General features: G+C 41.8%; 1 protein-coding gene and 1 long non-coding RNA gene across 2 annotated transcripts; one reads left to right on the top strand and one right to left on the bottom strand.

Moving 5' to 3' along the window:
• Positions 1-1,249: 1,249 nt before the first annotated feature.
• Positions 1,250-4,398, bottom strand: LOC125544634. Its single transcript, XR_007299580.1, has 4 exons — positions 4,218-4,398; positions 3,850-4,104; positions 2,391-2,447; positions 1,250-1,933 (listed from the first exon to the last, which is right to left on the bottom strand). It is a non-coding gene; the product is annotated as an uncharacterized LOC125544634 (long non-coding RNA).
• A 6,181-nt stretch (positions 4,399-10,579) lies between these two features.
• Positions 10,580-11,955, top strand: LOC125546325. Its single transcript, XM_048710599.1, has 2 exons — positions 10,580-11,295; positions 11,655-11,955. Exons 1-2 carry the CDS (start codon positions 10,734-10,736, stop codon positions 11,768-11,770), a joined length of 678 nt encoding a protein of 225 aa, XP_048566556.1. The 5' UTR covers positions 10,580-10,733; the 3' UTR covers positions 11,771-11,955.
• Positions 11,956-18,198: the final 6,243 nt, after the last annotated feature.

The raw sequence follows: 18,198 nt of genomic DNA, 5'->3' as shown, positions 1-18,198 counted from the left end.
GTTGGGCTTTAGATTTGGCCCATTATCAGATCAATGTCACATTTGTCACTTTTGTATTTCAAGCAATGTTTCGAATTTTAATTTGAATTTTTGTGACAAAATAGATTAATTTTTTTCTCAATACACAATTTTTCCTTTGACTTTTGTTTAACATTTTTGAATGTGTAATCTTCGTCCTATGCACCGGTAGCACAAGAAGCTCCGATGCACCAGATACGTCCTCTGAACTACCCACCTCAGAGAGCATGCCCAATAAATGGGCCACACATACATGCCCAACTTGAGCACTACCCCATGATAAGAGCAAGATGCAAAGAACGCTCTGAAAATCAGTTTCTGAGCTCGGGCTCAGATGATCCCGAAATCTACACCATCAGCTCACATGAGGATCCGTGCCATTAATTGTATTTCACTGTCGTATTCCTATTTTCCCAGTCAACCGTTGTAGCGTAATTAATGCAACATCGCGTTATGATAGCGAGGCGGAACAGGCAGCAGACCGATGGATCGGCGTGTTATCTGACCCAGGCTGAGCCATCAACTCCACCGGTCTCCAAACGGCGAGTAGACAGACTGGCTTTAAATGCACCCACCCACCGTCTCGCCCTCCACATCCAGACGCACTCAAAAGAAAAATCCCCATTTCATACCTACTAGCAGCGACCATTGCGCTAGTCCTCCAAATCCAGTGAGACTCTGACCGCCATGTCCGACGCGTCTTCTTCACCCCTACATGTTTTTTCTGAGCTGGCCTAAGCCGTGCTAGCTGATTTCTGTTAGTACCATAGTACTTGTAGGTTACAAATCTAATATGTATGTAGCTTCATCCTTCAGTCAACACTCGCATCTGAGTAATACACTCATTATTCATGGACATTCTTCATGGTAGAACACCACTTCTCCCAGGCCATCCAACCTGCCGTATTTGTAGTACATCTTGAAATTCCGTTATCAACTAACGTCCTCCTAACCATCACATTTGCAAACTTGGTCAGTTGAATAAACAGAGCAATACCTTTGGAATTACATAAACCTTTGTCAGTTCAGACATGATTTTTTTGTTCTCCTGATGGAAGACCTAGACTGCTTGCTAGGCACACAAAATTTGCCGACACCACTCATCCTACTTGAAATTTTTTGGGCTCTCCAAAAGGTTAGTTTTGCTATATAAACACGGTCGCCCATGTCATGTAGGTAAAGCAAGTCACCAGAAATAGATGCAACCCCAGCAAATGTAGACACATGGTCATTTCGTCTCACAACATAACCAGTTTTCACTTAGTCTAATTAGGTTCCCACCTGGGAAAATATGACATGACTATAGTTTTCCCAAAATACAAGATGGTAGGGATTGTGCCGCAAAATGACCCCACTACTTAGTCGGGTTAATCCAACTGCCTAGCACACGCACAGCCAAAAGATACACCTACTACTATCTTCCACTTCAGTCAACGATCACATCATACAGAAACTCTGGGATAGCTCCTTTGTTCCCTTTCATTGTCACTATCTCGTAAGCAATCTTCTTCCGCAAATGCTTAGTCTGTCCCTGTCACAAGCCAAAAATGGGGAAACGCTCTCACTGCGTTGTATGCTCGTCATCTTGGCACAGAAAAAACCCTTGAAATATGGTTTTGCCCACCTTTCTGATGTCGTATATTTGGGTCATGTAGGGGTGCTTTCTCAGATCGTACTTATCTAACAGCGTAGCCAACGCCGTCTCAAACTCATCTTCAGTTAGCATGTGGTTCACAACCTCATGGAACTCAGCCTGGAACTCACTCTTCTTCGTGTACAGAGGGCCCAATGTCTCCTTCGTTTTCTTCAGCACATGCCATTTTTGCACCACCTATGCACGATGCCCGGATAAACTTTGCTGATTGCCACCTCCAAAAGTAGTGATCTCATCAACAGCCTCTTGTTTGGTCATCACCTAAATTTGCGTCATATCGTTGTTAGTGTCATTTGCATATTGTAAACTCATAGCTGATGCAACTTAGCAGCTCATGCATGCACTCAATGAACCATTAACTTATAACCCATGAAAAAATGAACGAATTATAATATGAAAGCCTCGCTTTATGACCAGTTTCCCAGCTTCTGAGTTCATGAAGTTATGAGGTGGAGAATTATCTTGTTTCTAATAGATAATACTTATCCAACAAATTAAGGGGGTTCTACTGTGAGCACCTTTGTATCATATTCATCTTTTGGTTTCTTAATCTTGGAGATTTGGGAACTACCACATGATCTCAGATGGACTAAAATATGTTTGCGGAAAAGAAAACTAAAACACATAAATGCATGATAGAACACCAGCAAGATCTGCATATAAAAGCACATGCTTTAAGTGCCAAACGTTGGAATGATCAAATATATGTTTGACATACCTTCTCCACTGCAAGAATATATAGACAAATTAAGCTGCACTCCAGTTTCCATCATCGCTGAAGATCACAGAAATAAGTAGTCTGAGAACATAACTAAAGTACTAAACATGCCCAAATTTCTGCAGGTACACCTAAACTAAACCCAAAAGAATCATCGGCTCGTACCACACGAAGTCCAGGAACACAACATGGAACAACACTTTGACGATAATTATTAAAGTACTGGATTTGAAGTAAGAAAGTTTATGAGAAACATGTCCACAATTAATGCCTACAGAAAATGTAATACTTGCAAGAACCTAAGAGGAAAAACCAACATCAATTTGCCACATCTGCACCAACCCGTCTCTGCAATTCCACACGAATTTGTAATTGCCGTATTACAAATTACACCATAGAATCCTAATATTGTCTTGCTCATCAAGTGTCCATACTTCTTCTCATTTCATGTACGGACATCAACAACCTTTCATAGAATCCAGGAAGTTTTTTTCTATTTTTGCACAACAAGTTCAAATTCTATTGTAGAAAAGAAAAGAAACCACACATATGTCTTTTCCCTTGAAACTGAATGAACCGCAACACCAGCACAAAGATCCTTGTTATCAAAATTCCCAAATCAGCAAAAGGAAAATAAACATCATAATTTCACTACCTGTACAACTGTAGTTGAAACATACGGAAAGCAATAGTTTTTTTCTCTTTTTTTTACATCCTATCCAGGCTAAACCAGATGTTATTTTTAAGGAGGCCACTTCAGATTCCACATTGAATTTGCAGGTCCTTCCATAGCAAAAACACCATGCAAATATGGACTTCCGTGAGTATTATTTCGTGCTTTTAGAAACCCTACCCGTGCTTTGCTCTAAAACTATGTTTTCTTTGGTGTTTAGAACAAGCCTCTTATCCGAAAAGTTACCCTTCTCTATGTCCTGGCCTCGATGCGGCTTTATACATGTCTCAGTCCTACCTCCTTTCTTCTTTGAAGGAGTGTGGCAATCCAAAACCTATTCTAGCTTCAAGGTTTGTGCTTTAAAACAGAAGACTTTGAATTTTTTGTCCACAGTTTTTTGTATTCTAGTGTATATCAGTATTAATAGAGACACTATTCTCGTATCAATTCACTACACTCATTATGGCTAGCTTAATTTTCTTTTGGCGGTTGTGTACCAGGTGAAAGGCAATATCATTGAAGCACTCCTGACGTGCAGAGTAAGCCGAAAGCTGCAGTTGGTATGGCAATCTGAATTTTTGCAAATGCACACATTCAGTATACTAGAATCTCAACACTAATAGCAGTGTACTTTCTGCCATTCTGCCAATAAGGATCGGCTGCCAACGACTAATCTATCTAGATCGGATTCTCAGTTTCTAAACGATTTTTGCTACCTAAACTGATTTTGGATAGTCAAAAGGATCAACATATAGTTAATCAGCGGCATGGGCTTTAGGTTCACACCTTTTTGTCCAACCTGGGGCCTCTGGGTTGACTCTGTTACTTGACTGTGCCGACCTAGTTGGAGATGAATTTGGAAGACGGCGGCCTCCACCTCGTGCCTTTTCAGGTCCTCCGTCGCTGACCCATTGACCTCAACTAAACAAGGCATCTGAGTCTTCAGGATTGCTACGGTTGGCTTCTCTTGTGGGCAACAAGACCAGAGGAACCGGATCTGGGTGTTTAATGTTGTCCCCGAACTCCTCCCTCAGCGGGAACCTGAGGGAAGGAAGGTAGTGGCCGACGGCCAGGCCCCATTATTAGCAACCTCATTCAGTTATGGTAGATTGTAAAACAAATACCGCGAAATACTCAGATCTTTAGGTACTAACCTATCCACGGCAACGAGCAGAAACTCGAGACCAGCATCCTCCATTTTTCCTTGGCCGCAGGTGGCCGAGACTAGCGCCGCCGCCACCAGCTGCTCGCTTGTAGAGGAAAGGGCATAAATGTGTTCTTGGGGAAAAGGGAACAGAGGTGTCCACGATAACAAACGGCTCAGCTTTTCCGTAACGTCCTGTACTCGTTATCTGATCCGTGGCTCGGGTAGGAATTGCGACGTTCTGGTCCACGGACCAGGACGGCCGCGCGCGCCCACCGTCCCACACATACGGTTCGGCCCCACGGATGCACCACTGTTCCATACAGTATATCCCCGTACGTTCTTTTTTCTCTAGCGCCTGTCAGACGCGTCAGACAGCTTTATTCGGATCCTGAGTCAGCAATGGACGCCACAGATATCGGGAGCAGCTGGCCTCGGGCACCAAATCGCCCTGTCCAGAACGCTATCCTTAAAATAGAAAAGCGGGCTGCAAGTAAATCTGTATCCATCGGCACAAAGCATCGCCGACAAGCTCAAGCTGTGAAGATGATATATAATATGTTTGTTCGATCTGTGTATGGTGGACATGTGATCTGTTTATCACACCATCAAATCTGAAGTGATTCGATATATTTCCATTGAATTTTTATGTTTATATTTTGCACTCATTACTCGATTTTTCGGAGGGCTCTAAAACTTCTACTCATAGCTTATCGTCAAAAGCACTAGCTACACATATAAACATAAAAACCATTGCATGCATGCACCCATATCTTCTATATCTAAATAGGGACACCCCACTAGGAGGGGGACTTTTGGTTCCTGGGTACATATGTACCCTACATGCAAAAAAAATTAGTAATTCAACAAAAAGTCAAAATTTTCTAAAAAATATTTTTGATAAGAACTTGACCTTCCATTGTACTAGTGAGAAAAGTGATAAAAACATAAAATTCCTCTTTGACTTCTTTTCAAAAAAGACAAATTTCCGGTTAAAATAGCGTGAATAGTGACCTACAATAGGCAATAATTTTTTTTCTTTTTTGCTGTGAAGTCAACATAGTTTTCTTTTTTGTGAAAATGTGTATACTAGTGCGCAAGTAAGTCAACTTTATTCTAAAAATAGTTTCTTAACTATTTTGACTTTTTGTTTAACTATTAAAAATAAATCCCCATATAGGGTACATATGTACCCAGGAACCATCGGGTATTTCCCCATCCCACTAGCTGATTTTTCTGGCTTCTCATGAAGCCACATCACCCAAATTGTTTTAGCCATTGATGCAGTATCTCTCGACAGCCCGCAACCGTCTAATTAGGAATTGATAAAATTTACAAAAGTTGCCACCGCTAAGTGGAAATAACGCTTCGTTCCTTCTCTCATTTGTTCTTTCTTCTCGGACTGAACCTAACATACACACTAGAGCCATTCATCTTGTGCGGGGAGAAAAAAAGCATTCATCATTCCCGACAGCTCATCCTGGCCCATGGTTTCCTCAACCTACCGCGTGTGATAGCACACAAACTACAACGATTCCCCAGGCGGCTGCCGTCACTCCCCTGCGTCGTTCCTCTCGATAGTGTGCCCGATCGCTCCCCATGGCCGGCCTAGCTCCTTTCTTCGATCTCCTTCTTTACTGGACAATATCTTGTGTGCTCTGGTGGAATGGGTTCGCCACAAATAGTAGAACAAATTCTATGTTTAAGTTCACGCGATCCATGGCCTATATTGTTCAATATGGTTGGATTTGCAGTATGCCTGTGCCGAAGGTTGAAGACGACCCATTATTATTTTTTTTGAAGGCTGCGGCCGCACGATTTAGTCAAACCAACCGATAGGCTGATTTTGCATGTCGGCTTCCAACCCAATAGTGTTTTTCAGAACAAGCCCAATAGTGTTTTTCAGAACAACCCTCTCGACTGGCCTTGCTAGCCCAATTAAAAGGCAGGCCTGTAACTTGCTTAGGCCCTGTTTGGTTCATAAGTCCTAGGACTTTTTTTAGTCCCAACTTATAAGTCCCAAGTCCCTAAAAAGTTCCTACATGTTTGGTTCCTGGGACTTAATATGGACTAAAAGACCATATTACAACTATAAGTCCCTCCTTGAGAGTCTTATTTTATAAGTCCTAAATGCCCACTTTAAGTCCCTATAAGTCTCTCATGTTTGGTTTAGATGGGACTTATAGGGACTTTTTTAAGTCCCTAAACCAATAAGTCCCTGGAAACAAACACCCTCAGTTGGTCCTGTTAGCCCATGTATCTGCGGCTTCATCTTCTCTTCTACTCACCGCCGCCGCTCTCTCTTCTACTCGCCGCCGCCGCTTTCTCTTCTATACTCACCGCCTTGAAACGGCAGCCACTACTACGCATGAAACGGCAACATTCAACGCAGATCATTACTCCGCCCTCCATTACCCCGCCGCTCTCTCTTCCACTCGCCGCTACCTTTGTCTATAAAAAGACGTCCTCAAGCACGCACATCGCAACGAGTAGGATGGGCGCATTGAAAACCCCTCCCATCCCGCCGCCGTCACCGGCGTTCATCAATACTGACGGGACGTCTTATTAGTTTCTGCCATGCCATTGTCTTTCTCCAGACTCCAGAGTGGGGAGACGTACTGGACTGGACTTCCGGCGGCTGCCGGCGACTGGCGTGATGCCGATCCCCTTCTTCCCCTCTTCTTCTCCTTCCTCTCCTCCACCCCACCTTCTTCCCTAGCTGATCCACTCTTCCCTGCTCTGTCGCTACTTCTATCTCTGTTTCCTTTCTCTTAGATCCCTTTCCTTTCCCCTTGTTCCTGCCGGATTCAAGCCGGAGGCGATCTTTCTGACCGGATCTGATGCGGCGTCGTTCGATCCGACCGGATCCAGGGCTTCCTTGTCTCCTCCGCAGAGTGCATCCCCAGCCTTTGCTGTTCTTTCTACCTTTCCCGTCTTCCACTCCTCCAATCCCCTTGTTTTTGTTTTCTGTTCCTCTCAACTTGTCCCACTTATAATCTTCGATTCAAGTTTCCCAAAACTTGTTTTGCTGGATCTGCTTTTGCGCAATCTTTTTGTCTGGTTTAAGCCCTCTCTCTCGCGCAGGGGTCAGCAGTGCATCGTCCTTAAGGATCTTGGGTGCCATGAAAGCTATAGCGTGGAATTGCCAAGGCATGGGCCGGAGCCTCAGCAATGATCGTATGCTATTTCTGGCTAATCTGATCCGTTCTACTAAAGCGCAAGTAACTTTTGTTTCTGAAATAAAATCTTCTAAAGTGCGATCAATTGATCTGGTTAATAGATTTGATGTTGCCAACAGTTTTGTTGTTCCTTCGAGAGGGGCCTCTGGAGGGCTCTGGCTAATGTGGAATGATGATCTCAAAGTCACTATTCATACTGCTTCCTTCCACTATATATTAGCTAATGTACTTCATGTAACCACTGGTGTCCAATTTTGTTTGGTCTGTATATATGGTGATCCCTATCATAGACAAACTACTGCCATTTGGAGTGAGATTTCAACTTTTGTGTATGATAATCTGGGTCTGCCCATGATGTGTATGGGAGACCTTAATGACATCTTGTACGATACGGATGGTTGTAACGGCAATGTTAACTATTATCGTATGAATGTTTTCCGCTCTCTTGTTAAAAATTGTGGATTCTATGATATAGGTTTTAGTGGTCCTGCGTATACTTGGCTTAGTAAACAACACACTTCGAAACCTATTTATAGACGCCTTGATCGCTGCTTGGTTAATTCTGAATGGTGCATGCATTATCCTAATACTAAAGTCCTCAACTTGCCTATTATTCTTAGTGATCATGCCCCCATTCTAGTGTCTACTGAAGGTACTTTTGTTAAACCTAAGCAAACATTTAAGTTTGAAAATTGGTGGCTGCTGGAGAAAGATTTCGCTAGTTTTGCTAAATCTGCATGGAATAATTGCTCAGTTCACTCCTTTGCAGCCAAAACCTCTTATTTGGCAGGTTCCTTAAAGATGTGGTGCAAGAAAAAAAAAGCCTCTCCAGCAGGATCTTCTTGACCTAGAATCGAAGATTAATCAAATTCAACAACTTCCTTTGCAACCGCAGAATCATGCATTGGAAAGTTCTCTTATTTTTAGGTATGAGCAAACTCTTTGTAAGCTTAACCAATTCTATAAGCAGAGAAGTAAGAAAGGTTGGGCTACTGCTGGAGATCGTAATACTAAATTTTTCCATCAAGCGGTGGTTAAACGTAGGAAGAGGAATACTATTTGTTCTGTTAAGGATGAGAATGATATGATCCATTTCAAACCTAGTGCTATCACTGACACTTTTGTTAATTATTTTCGTTATATTTTCTCATCTCCCGATAATAATGCTGATAGGCCTTATCTTGATACACATTGGCCTAGTGACTCTCTGGATCCTACCTATGCTCTTCCTGATAAACATGAGGTTTTACAGATTCTCAAAGAAATGAAATTGAATGCTTCTCCAGGGCCAGATGGGTTTAATGTTGAATTTTATTTGGCGGCCTGGGACTGGATAGGAGATGAAGTCACTCAACTTATCATTAACTTTTACACTACTGGTATTTTGCCTCCACATATTAATGACACTAACATTGCTCTTATTCCGAAAAAGCTTGTGCCTCAAGTTCCCATGGACTATCGCCCTATATATTAGCCTTTGTAATGTTGCTTACAAAATCATTGCGAAGTCGCTTGCTAATAGGATCAAGCCTCATCTTCCTGATTATATTGATCCTGCTCAACAAGCTTTCATTGAGGGTAGACGTATTAGTGATAACATCATTATTGCCCAGGAGATTGGCCACTCTTTCTCTCTTAAATCTTGGAAACACAGTGCTTTCATGCTTAAGATAGATCTAGCCAAAGCTTTTGATCGTCTAGAATGGAATTTTATTGTGTCTGCTCTTGCTCGTAAAGGGCTGCATGGTCACTTCATTAATTTAATTCATGCATGTGTTTCTTCTCCTACGTTCTCTGTGCTGATTAATGGACAACCCTCTCACAAGTTTAGGAGCTTTCGAGGTATTCGTCAGGGCTGTCCGATGTCTCCTTTTTTGCTTGTTATTGCCATCAATGAATTATCTATTGCTCTGAACGAAGCTCTTGCTGCTCATCATTTGCAGGGTATTTCGCTTGGACCAAATTGCCCTTCTATCCACTCTTTGTTATTTGCAGATGACTTGTTGGTTTGTGGGAAAGCCAGTCTTCAAGAAGCTCGTACTATGGCTCATCTTATTAATCATTTTTGTTCTATCTCAGGTCAAACTCCAAATTGGGCCAAATCAGCCATTCTTTTCAGTTCTCATGTTCCTCAAGCTATGATGCAGGATATTAAGCAGATTTTCCCTGTTTCTAATCTGGATAGCAATTTCACTCATCTTGGTCATCCACTTGTTCTTCCTGCAAAAAGAAGAGCTGCTGCATATAACTTTGTTCTAGACAAATTTCTGAATAAGTTGCCCATTTATAAAGCTAACATGCTTTCTCATGCTGCCAGACTTGAATTGATTCGCTCAGTTTTCTCGACTATCCCTGTCTATTACATGGCTAATATCTTGTTTACGAAGAAATTCATTGCTAAGCTTACTGCTGTTATTAGGAATTTTTGGTGGACAGGTGTTCGAGAAAATGACTCAAAAAAGAGTCTTTGCCTTAGAGCATGGAAGGACATTTGCAATTCAAAAGATGAAGGTGGCTTAGGTGTCAGAAATTTAAAAGATATTAATGAGAGTCTTCTTATTTCTGCTGCCTAGAGGTTAGCCAAGTTCCCTTCTTCTCATTTGCATCTTGTGCTTAAGGCTAAGTACTTTCATGATGCTTCTATCTGGACAGCTACTGCTATTTCTCCCAAATCAGCTTTCTGGGCCTCTATTTTGAAATTGTTGCCTAAACTTAAAGCTCATTCTTTTTATCAGTTATCTCAAGGTAATATTTCAATTTGGAGCACACCTTGGTGCACTCTTTGGAGCTCGGTTCATGATCATCTTATTGCTCAACAACCTGGCTTTATATATCCTTCTTTAGTTAAAGATCTTTGGCTTCCAGGTCAAAAAAGTTGGAATCATGATCTTGTTTTCTCCCTTTTCCAGCAACCTTTGGCCTCTCTCATTGTTCAAACTGAAATTATTGATGACAAAAGTCCAGACTTGCTTTGTTGGGATCTTACCCCTAATGGAATTTGTTCTTCTAAATCTGCATATAAACTCTGTTTACAGGAGATTCATGCTAATCCCAGAAATGCGCCTGCTACTCTTCCTTTGGATTTGTTAGATTTTCTCAAATTAATTTGGAAACAGAAGGATTTGCTTCCTAGGATCAAAACTTTCGCCTGGAGATTACTTAGAAAGGCCTTGCCTACGGGTTTGCGAGCTGGTCGTTTTTCCATTCATATTTCTAAAAATTGTTGTCGTTGTGGCCAGCAAGAGGATGAGTTCCATCTATTTTTTCTGTGTAACTTTTCCCGTGCGGCTTGGTTTTCCTCTCCTTGGTTCCTTCGATCGGATGCTTTAATTCAGGGCCATTCCACTATGCATTCTGTTCTTTTTGACTTGCTTCGTATGGGACATCCTCATGGTTCTATTTCTAGTGTTTTAAATTTTTTGTGGTGTCTCTGGAAGGTTAGAAATGATTTTCTCTTTGATAGAAAAAAGGCTCTTCCCCACCAAGTTCATATTGCAGCTCTTGCTTTAGCTTCTGATTGTTATGATAATCTTCCATGTTTACCTTCGAAGCAGGATCAAGCTCATAATCAATTGCCTCCTAATCAGCTCCCTATGCAAGGTAGAACGCTTAAGACAGATCTGTTAATTGTTGGCCCTAAGATCTATTCTGATGCTGCTTATAGGACCAAGAAAGTTCCAGGTTTGTTGCAAGGAGAGGTTGCTACAGGTGTGGGAGTGTACATCTCTATGCCCTTCAACCAAAAGGAAATTAATGTGCAAGTTCAAGCTTCGGCTTCTCCTACTTCTACTCCTCTGCAAGCTGAAGCATTGGCTCTTTCTTTTGCTGCTCATCTTGCTTCTCAACTCAATATTGCGCAGCCCACTTTTCTTTTGGATTGTCTTGCTTTAGCTTTGGCTGTTGCCTCAGGTAATATTTGTGATTCTGCCACCCCTTGGAATATTAGAAAGTCTTTGGCTAGCTTTTTCAAATGTACATCTAATTTGCAACCGCGCGTGTTTCATATTTCTAGAGAAATCAATGGTATTGCTCACAATCTTGCGCAACAGGTTTTTCGTTCTGATGGGCACACTCAACTCTCTTGTTTTGCTGCTACTCATTCTCAAGTTTCTTGTCCTGTGTTGCCCCTTCTTTCAAATCCAGATTCAGGGTTTTAGAATTCATACTATACATTGCTACTAACAACCTTGTTGTGCATGGATCTTCTGCTTCTATTCACAGTGTTGCTGTGCTGGCTTCTATACTCTCTCTCTCTCTCTCTCTTTCAGGATGCGCCTTTGCCAGATTAAGGATGGTCTTCTTCAACCTGCTGGTTTCTCACAGGAAAAGGAATCCTCTTCCATGTTGTGCATTTTGCAGAGTTTGCCAAGCTGAGGCCAGTTGACGTCTTAAGCTCTGCAGGATTAAATTTAGAGGCTTGTATTACACCTGCCTTTGGGTGCTTCAGTACACTTTCAAGTCATCTTTGTTTGGCACACTTGTTGTTTTAGGCTGTCTGTTGTCTGTCTTTCTGTTCTTCTGATCATGGTGTTCATCAGTTGGGGTTTCCCTCTCTGTCTTCCAGGATAGTTCCTCGGCTCATATAGCCTTAGACTCTGCTTCTCTTTCTTTCAATTTCTTGGCAGGTCTATGTAATGCTTGATGTACTCTGTCAATGAGCTGAATGAAATTGGCACCTGTTGGTGCCTTCTCTTGTTCAAAAAAAAAAGCACGCACAATTCCTCGCGTCCTACACTTAGTCTCCAGCCCTCCGATCTGACATATGCAGCTTTTTGAAGAAGACGAAGGGAGAATAGTAGTTCGTGTTTTTTTTACCTGAATCAGTACCTCTGCCTACCGGATCAACTTCCCCGGAAAGAGGTCAGGGGTAAGATTTGTTTTGCACACTATTGAAGAGTATCATGAAATTAGTCACGCACTGTCCAGCGTTTGTAGCAGCTTAGATTAGCAAACCAGTTTTATTCTGTAGCAAACTGATTTCCTCCCTTGCATGCTATGAGCAGTATACTCTGTAGAAAACTGATTTTTTTTCTTGTTCTTGCATGTTGTTCAAGAGGCTATTTGTCATTCATGATAAAAACACAACCAAATATCATGTGAAGGTATGCCTCCTCCTTGCGAAGCTGCTACCGAAAAAACCAAGTAATAATTTTAAAACTCTCCACATAAATCAGTCGGTTCAGATTCAACATGAAATTCAAATGGTGTTCATTTACGCAGGTACTCTTTAGCTAAAGGGGGGTCACTGACTTTACAGGTGATGAAACCGCCAACAAAGAGAGGTATGAACAAATAACAATACTCTTATTTGCCATGGAATTTCTCACTGATGAAATATCTACAGCCAAAAAGAGTTAGATCTTGAGGCTACATGACTTAATCTTCAGGTTGTTAAAAGGCATACACGAGTATGTGTGACATCTCATATCACATGCCAAAATTCCAAATATAGGATTCACCATCCTAACTTTTTATCCTTAAACAGCATTGTGGACAACAATGTGACGGCGAACAACTAAGAAGGACGGGAGGATAACAACAACAAATAAACGGCACTGTCAGTTTCATGTCCAAACGTAAGTATCCAAAAGTCATGAAATGAAAGTACCCAAAAGTTATAATTCTCTCTACTAGCCTGATTACACGAGGATAACCGTATCACAGTGCTCTTTTTTTTTCTAAAGCATGCAGGACATAGTCAAGCACACATGCAAGCAGCAACGAACTACACTGCCTTCTATTTAAATTGTTATATTGTGGCTTAAATTGTAATCCAGTCAAGCTCGCATTAGTACTACTTCAGGATGATCCTATGTATGTACTTATGCAACTATATGTGTGTTGAACTACAGTGCCTTCTTTTAAATTAGTTATAGTGTGGCACCCAGTCGAACTTCCATTAGTAATTACCTGATGATCCTATGCATGCATGTAGTGAGATATGGATTCACCTTATGCAACTGTGAAAATCTGAGTTGTGAAGTATATATGGGCTGCTATCCACTGTATTGAGATGATTATGTAGATTTGTTGTCAATATATAATATTTTCCTACTACATTTGCAAATTGTACAAAAATAAATATTGGCCATGTCAAAATTTCCAATGAAATTGCTTCCAAAATCTTATATCCAATCAACAGAAGTTATCAACATATTACACTAAGCCTCAAGGCAAGGCAACATGAAAGTTAACCTCATCGGGATTGCAATAAAGGTTAATGAAAGTAAAAATGAAAGTTAACCTCTCACCGCATCATCAAATAAAGAAAAACTTAGCATCAGCATTAATCCAAGGGCTTATATATAACATGCAAGAAATATACACTTAGTAGAGAATTTACCATGTGCTTATCTGGATTGCAATAAAGGTTAATGACAGTAAAAGTGGAAGTTAACTTCTCTCTAGATCAACACATAAAGAAAATGTGTTTGCCCATCGTGTTCATAAAAATAACTCATTATTTCTAAAACCATTAATTCGAGATATACATCAGATGTGCACTTCTACTTATTCAATTTGGAAACGTCACATGACGAACAGAGTTTCACTTACTTCAAACAAAACATTCACATGCATGGTAATAGCAATCAATTTGTATAATGACAGTTGAGCTTATGATTATGAAACCCACCGAAGATCTTCTTGATGCGAGGTATAGCAGTAGAAAACCGAGAAAGACTCGACCTACAAGCCATCCACACCAACATCAATCAGTTGGCTGCACCTATCGAAGATCTTCTTGATGATGTCCTCGTATGACCGCAGCCTCGCTCTAGTAGAGCACGAACTTGAGTTGCAGATGGACAGCAAGGGAGCACGGGCTATTAAATCCTATAGATCATTCACCCATATCTTTTCCTAAATCTAGGAATTATGAGAAAAAGAGAAAATAAAAGCATGCACATCAGAGGCAACTAAACAAAAACATCGCCATGGTTCATTTAACATACAAAGCATTTCAAAAAAAAAATCATACGACGTGCAAGTAGGAGTATCAACATTTGGACATATATTTAACAACTAACACATAGTAAATTAACTGCCCCCGTCCACCTCCTTGTGCCTACTCCTGGTGCATCTTGGGGCTACCAAATTTGATGAAGAAAATTAACTGTAAAGAACAATGTCCCGGGCCTTCTCTCCCTAGTATTCCAACTCAGTTCTTCAAAATATATTTGGCCAAAATCTATGGAGCTCCTGGGCATGGTTTCTTTTGCTAGACATTTTTCACTTTTAACCTTTTATATATGTATACATGGTATATCACTGGACATAGCATAACGATATTCCCAACAGATATGTGTTGATGTGTTTAACTCTCTTCCTTCTATTGGCATAATGTGACGAAATTGCATTGTTCAGAAAAGTGATTCTTTCAGGGGATCTGCTTACTCCATATCTAAAACCCACATCAGTGTTCCTATGCATTGCATATCTGTTTTTTCTTATATCATTCAGTGATGTAAGTTTTGCAATTATATGTCAGTACATTCTTCGTTTTGAACCATGTACAGAAAAAATCCAACGCCTTGGATAGCTTAGAACTTTACTAAATCATTCACACTGTGGGGTGCCTTGTATCTGTGGGTGTACTTTCAATTGCTAAGGTCCTTCCTCAAAACAAAAAGGAGATAGTAGCAGCCATCGGTATTGAACATGGGAAGAACTATACAATAAACTAGCATTGCAACATGGACGAAGCAGAATATTACTATGAACCAATCACACAGATAAATTCAAAATTTCGTATGGGCCTGTCGGACACATACCAGTGCAGCGTGTGGAGGCGGCGCGACGGGCGCACCACGCGCATGAAGGGGCCGCAGATTGACGACGAAGGAAGGCGCTGATACGGGCTGGATTGCGGCGCCGCAGCGGGGGAGAGCGCCCGGGTAGGGAGGCACCTGCCACGACGTGGCTGCGGCAATGCGGCTCAAGACGGGCTCCCTGCTCCCAATCCTCCTCGACAGTGTCGTCTGCGTCTTCCTCCCCAAGGCCTTCCGTGTGGGCGGGATGGGTAAGGTCGGGGGTCGTCCTCATCAGCGCCGCCGACGCCTACGCGGCGCTCGCCTACTGCGCCGACCCTGGACGGATTTCCCCTTCGCCTGGCTCCTCCACCTCGTCGGCGACGGCCGGGCGCGGAGGAACGCGAGGCGGCGGCTAGGCGCGGAGGATGCATCAGGGCGGAGGCCATGGAGCGGCGGTGGAAGCGCGTCAGGAAGCTCTCCGACGAGTTCGACCGCATCGCCGCCGCGCAGCAGGAGGGAAGAAGGGAATCCGGTGAGAAGAAGCCTGCCTCTACAGAGGTTGGGGAGGAGGTGGACGGAATACGTGCGTGTGTGAGTTCCGGTTAAAAATCGTGGAGCGATCGTGGGCATGGAGCAGGCAGGATAAGTGGGCACGATTTTTTCTCTCATGGGCAGAGGAGTTCGGTTGACAGTAAAACATGCTTGGTGTTAAACATACGAGGGCTATGGATCATTGGATTACTCTTATTAAACGGTGCAAATAATTTGGTTCTCCGCCTTCTCATGCTTTTATACGGGTAGTAGATTAAAATATTAGACCCGATGGGTGCCCTGTTGGGTCGGGTGACCCGTCGGGTACGGGCGTGGGTCTCTTTCTCTACCCATGGGCAGGGTCGTGGGCAGACAATGCACCCGTATAATAATCGGGCGTGGGTCTGAGAAAGCTCGACCCGAGCAAACCCGACCGGACTGCCAGGTTGATTCACGCCCATCTAACATATTATTGGACATTTCTTTTTGTTCAATTTGAAGTTATCTTGCATGTTTCTACGAAAATTTTAGAACATAGAGAAATAGAATTGATATATCATTGAAGACTATTTGTAGTACTACATGATAGATGAGATGAAATATGAGAAACAGCTACCCGTATTCAACCACGACGAAACAAAAAAAATCTCTGAATCAGATGATAGAGCAAATTGCATGGCAAAGGGGAAACAAAGACCCAACTAAACAAGGGCGTATAGGTATTTCAGGAAATCCTAGCAATCATATTGCACCGGCATATTTGTCCAGATCCGAAATGCACCAACTATATGTCATGATATACATTATGCACCGTGAAAACAATACCCAGGGCCTAACTAAAATCAAGAGCTTGGATGGAGCTGAAAGGAAACGATTAAAATAGTTGAATCACAAATTATTTATTTCATATTGAATAATAGCATTCGTAGTGGGGAAAATAGTAAATTATACTAGGAGTCCGTAAACCTGAACCGTAAGTTCACTTTTGTCGATTAAGTTGAAAATTGAAGTGGAGTGGGTGAGGTTATCATTTGCAGGGTTTGTTGGTGTGGCAATGACGGTGGCTTCCCTTTGCAGTTTTGTGCTCAGGCTTCTTCTCCATCACGTTGGTGCATCCTCCTGTGCTAGCATGGGGCATGTAAAGCGTTTTTGGAGTTTGGGATCTTGGATCTTCCGACAGCGACAAATGTTTCTTGTGAATTTATCATGGAGAGAGGGCCATTTCAACTTGACTATTTTCATAGGAGTTCTGAAGGACTTCAGGGAAAAAAATTATCAATGAGATTCAGATATATATATTAAGATCACCAAAACAACCATAAAATGCTCTCATGGACTAATTATATATTATTTTTAGAGAGAGAATCGATCTCATTGAGGTTTATTCAAACTTGTATTTGTGTGTTGCATGTCTGTAATCCTATCCCACTTGAAAATTCAGTGGATTATCTATTGAGCCTAGTTGCATCGATCTTTCCATCTGATAATAACTATATGGCTTATGTAGTGGTCATGGTTGGTACTAAGGTTGACGACTAGAGACTCATTGAGTGATGACTTTTGTCTTGATGTGTGCAAATTTCGTAGTCTAGTTCACTACCCTGTACATAACTAGTTAGTTATTCTTATGTGTATTAGTTTGATATGATGCTGCCACTAAAAACTCCTATCAAAAAAAATCAGCTATCTGATTTGGGATGTGTGCATCCTGCCATGCAGTGGTCGGGCATGAACTCATTGCAGTTGTATAGTCTTAATGTGACGTTTCAGTCAGTTTCTTTTACTCAGAATAGCTACGCCCTCTTTGTCTGAATGCATCAATAGAGACACATGATCTGTGCAGCACGTAGATAATTTATCATAAAAGTTGTGATGTACCGAAAAGATTTTCTGCAGTACTCTTGTAAGGAGCGCACATTATGCTGACGAGTGTCATGCCAATGCTATTTAAGCGACCATCTAGCACTTGCTATGCTTCCATCACTAGCAATTCTACTCCCAGCAATAGACTCATGTCGTGAATGCCTTTTGGTATAGGAGACAATGGATCTAGCTACTCGGGTCATAAAGAACAAACACATATTGGTAGGCACGGTAGGTATCGGGCAATTGTTGATATTCACAGACTGGAAGATGAGTTTACGGTTATGTTAGCGCCCCTGTTGCTACTGCTACACTAGGTAGGGTATGGCGCTTGCCCTACCTTGTTTTCCGGCCAGAAATCCAACGTATATGGTATACGTATGCTACTGCTGTGAAATAAGTCGTAGGTCGCTGGAAAAAGTCGCTTCGAGAGGAGAACGGCAAAGGCCAAAGTATGGCGCTCGCGCTATATTGATTCCCTATCCGCACGCCTCTTATCTTGGCCTTGTAACTGAAACAAGTCATTGAACATTGTATGCACTTGTTACAAAATAACAAACAAGAATGAAATGAAACTAAATGATCAAAGGAAAACTGGATCACTTGTTACACCTACAAATAATGCACCAAACAAGGATAAAAAAATCAGAATGTTTGTGTTTTCCTC

Source organism: Triticum urartu, chromosome 1, assembly GCF_003073215.2.
Source record: "Triticum urartu cultivar G1812 chromosome 1, Tu2.1, whole genome shotgun sequence".
NCBI lineage: Eukaryota > Viridiplantae > Streptophyta > Magnoliopsida > Poales > Poaceae > Triticum > Triticum urartu.
The sequence above is the reverse complement of the archived record's forward strand: the minus strand, read 5'-3'. Positions and strand labels throughout refer to the sequence as shown.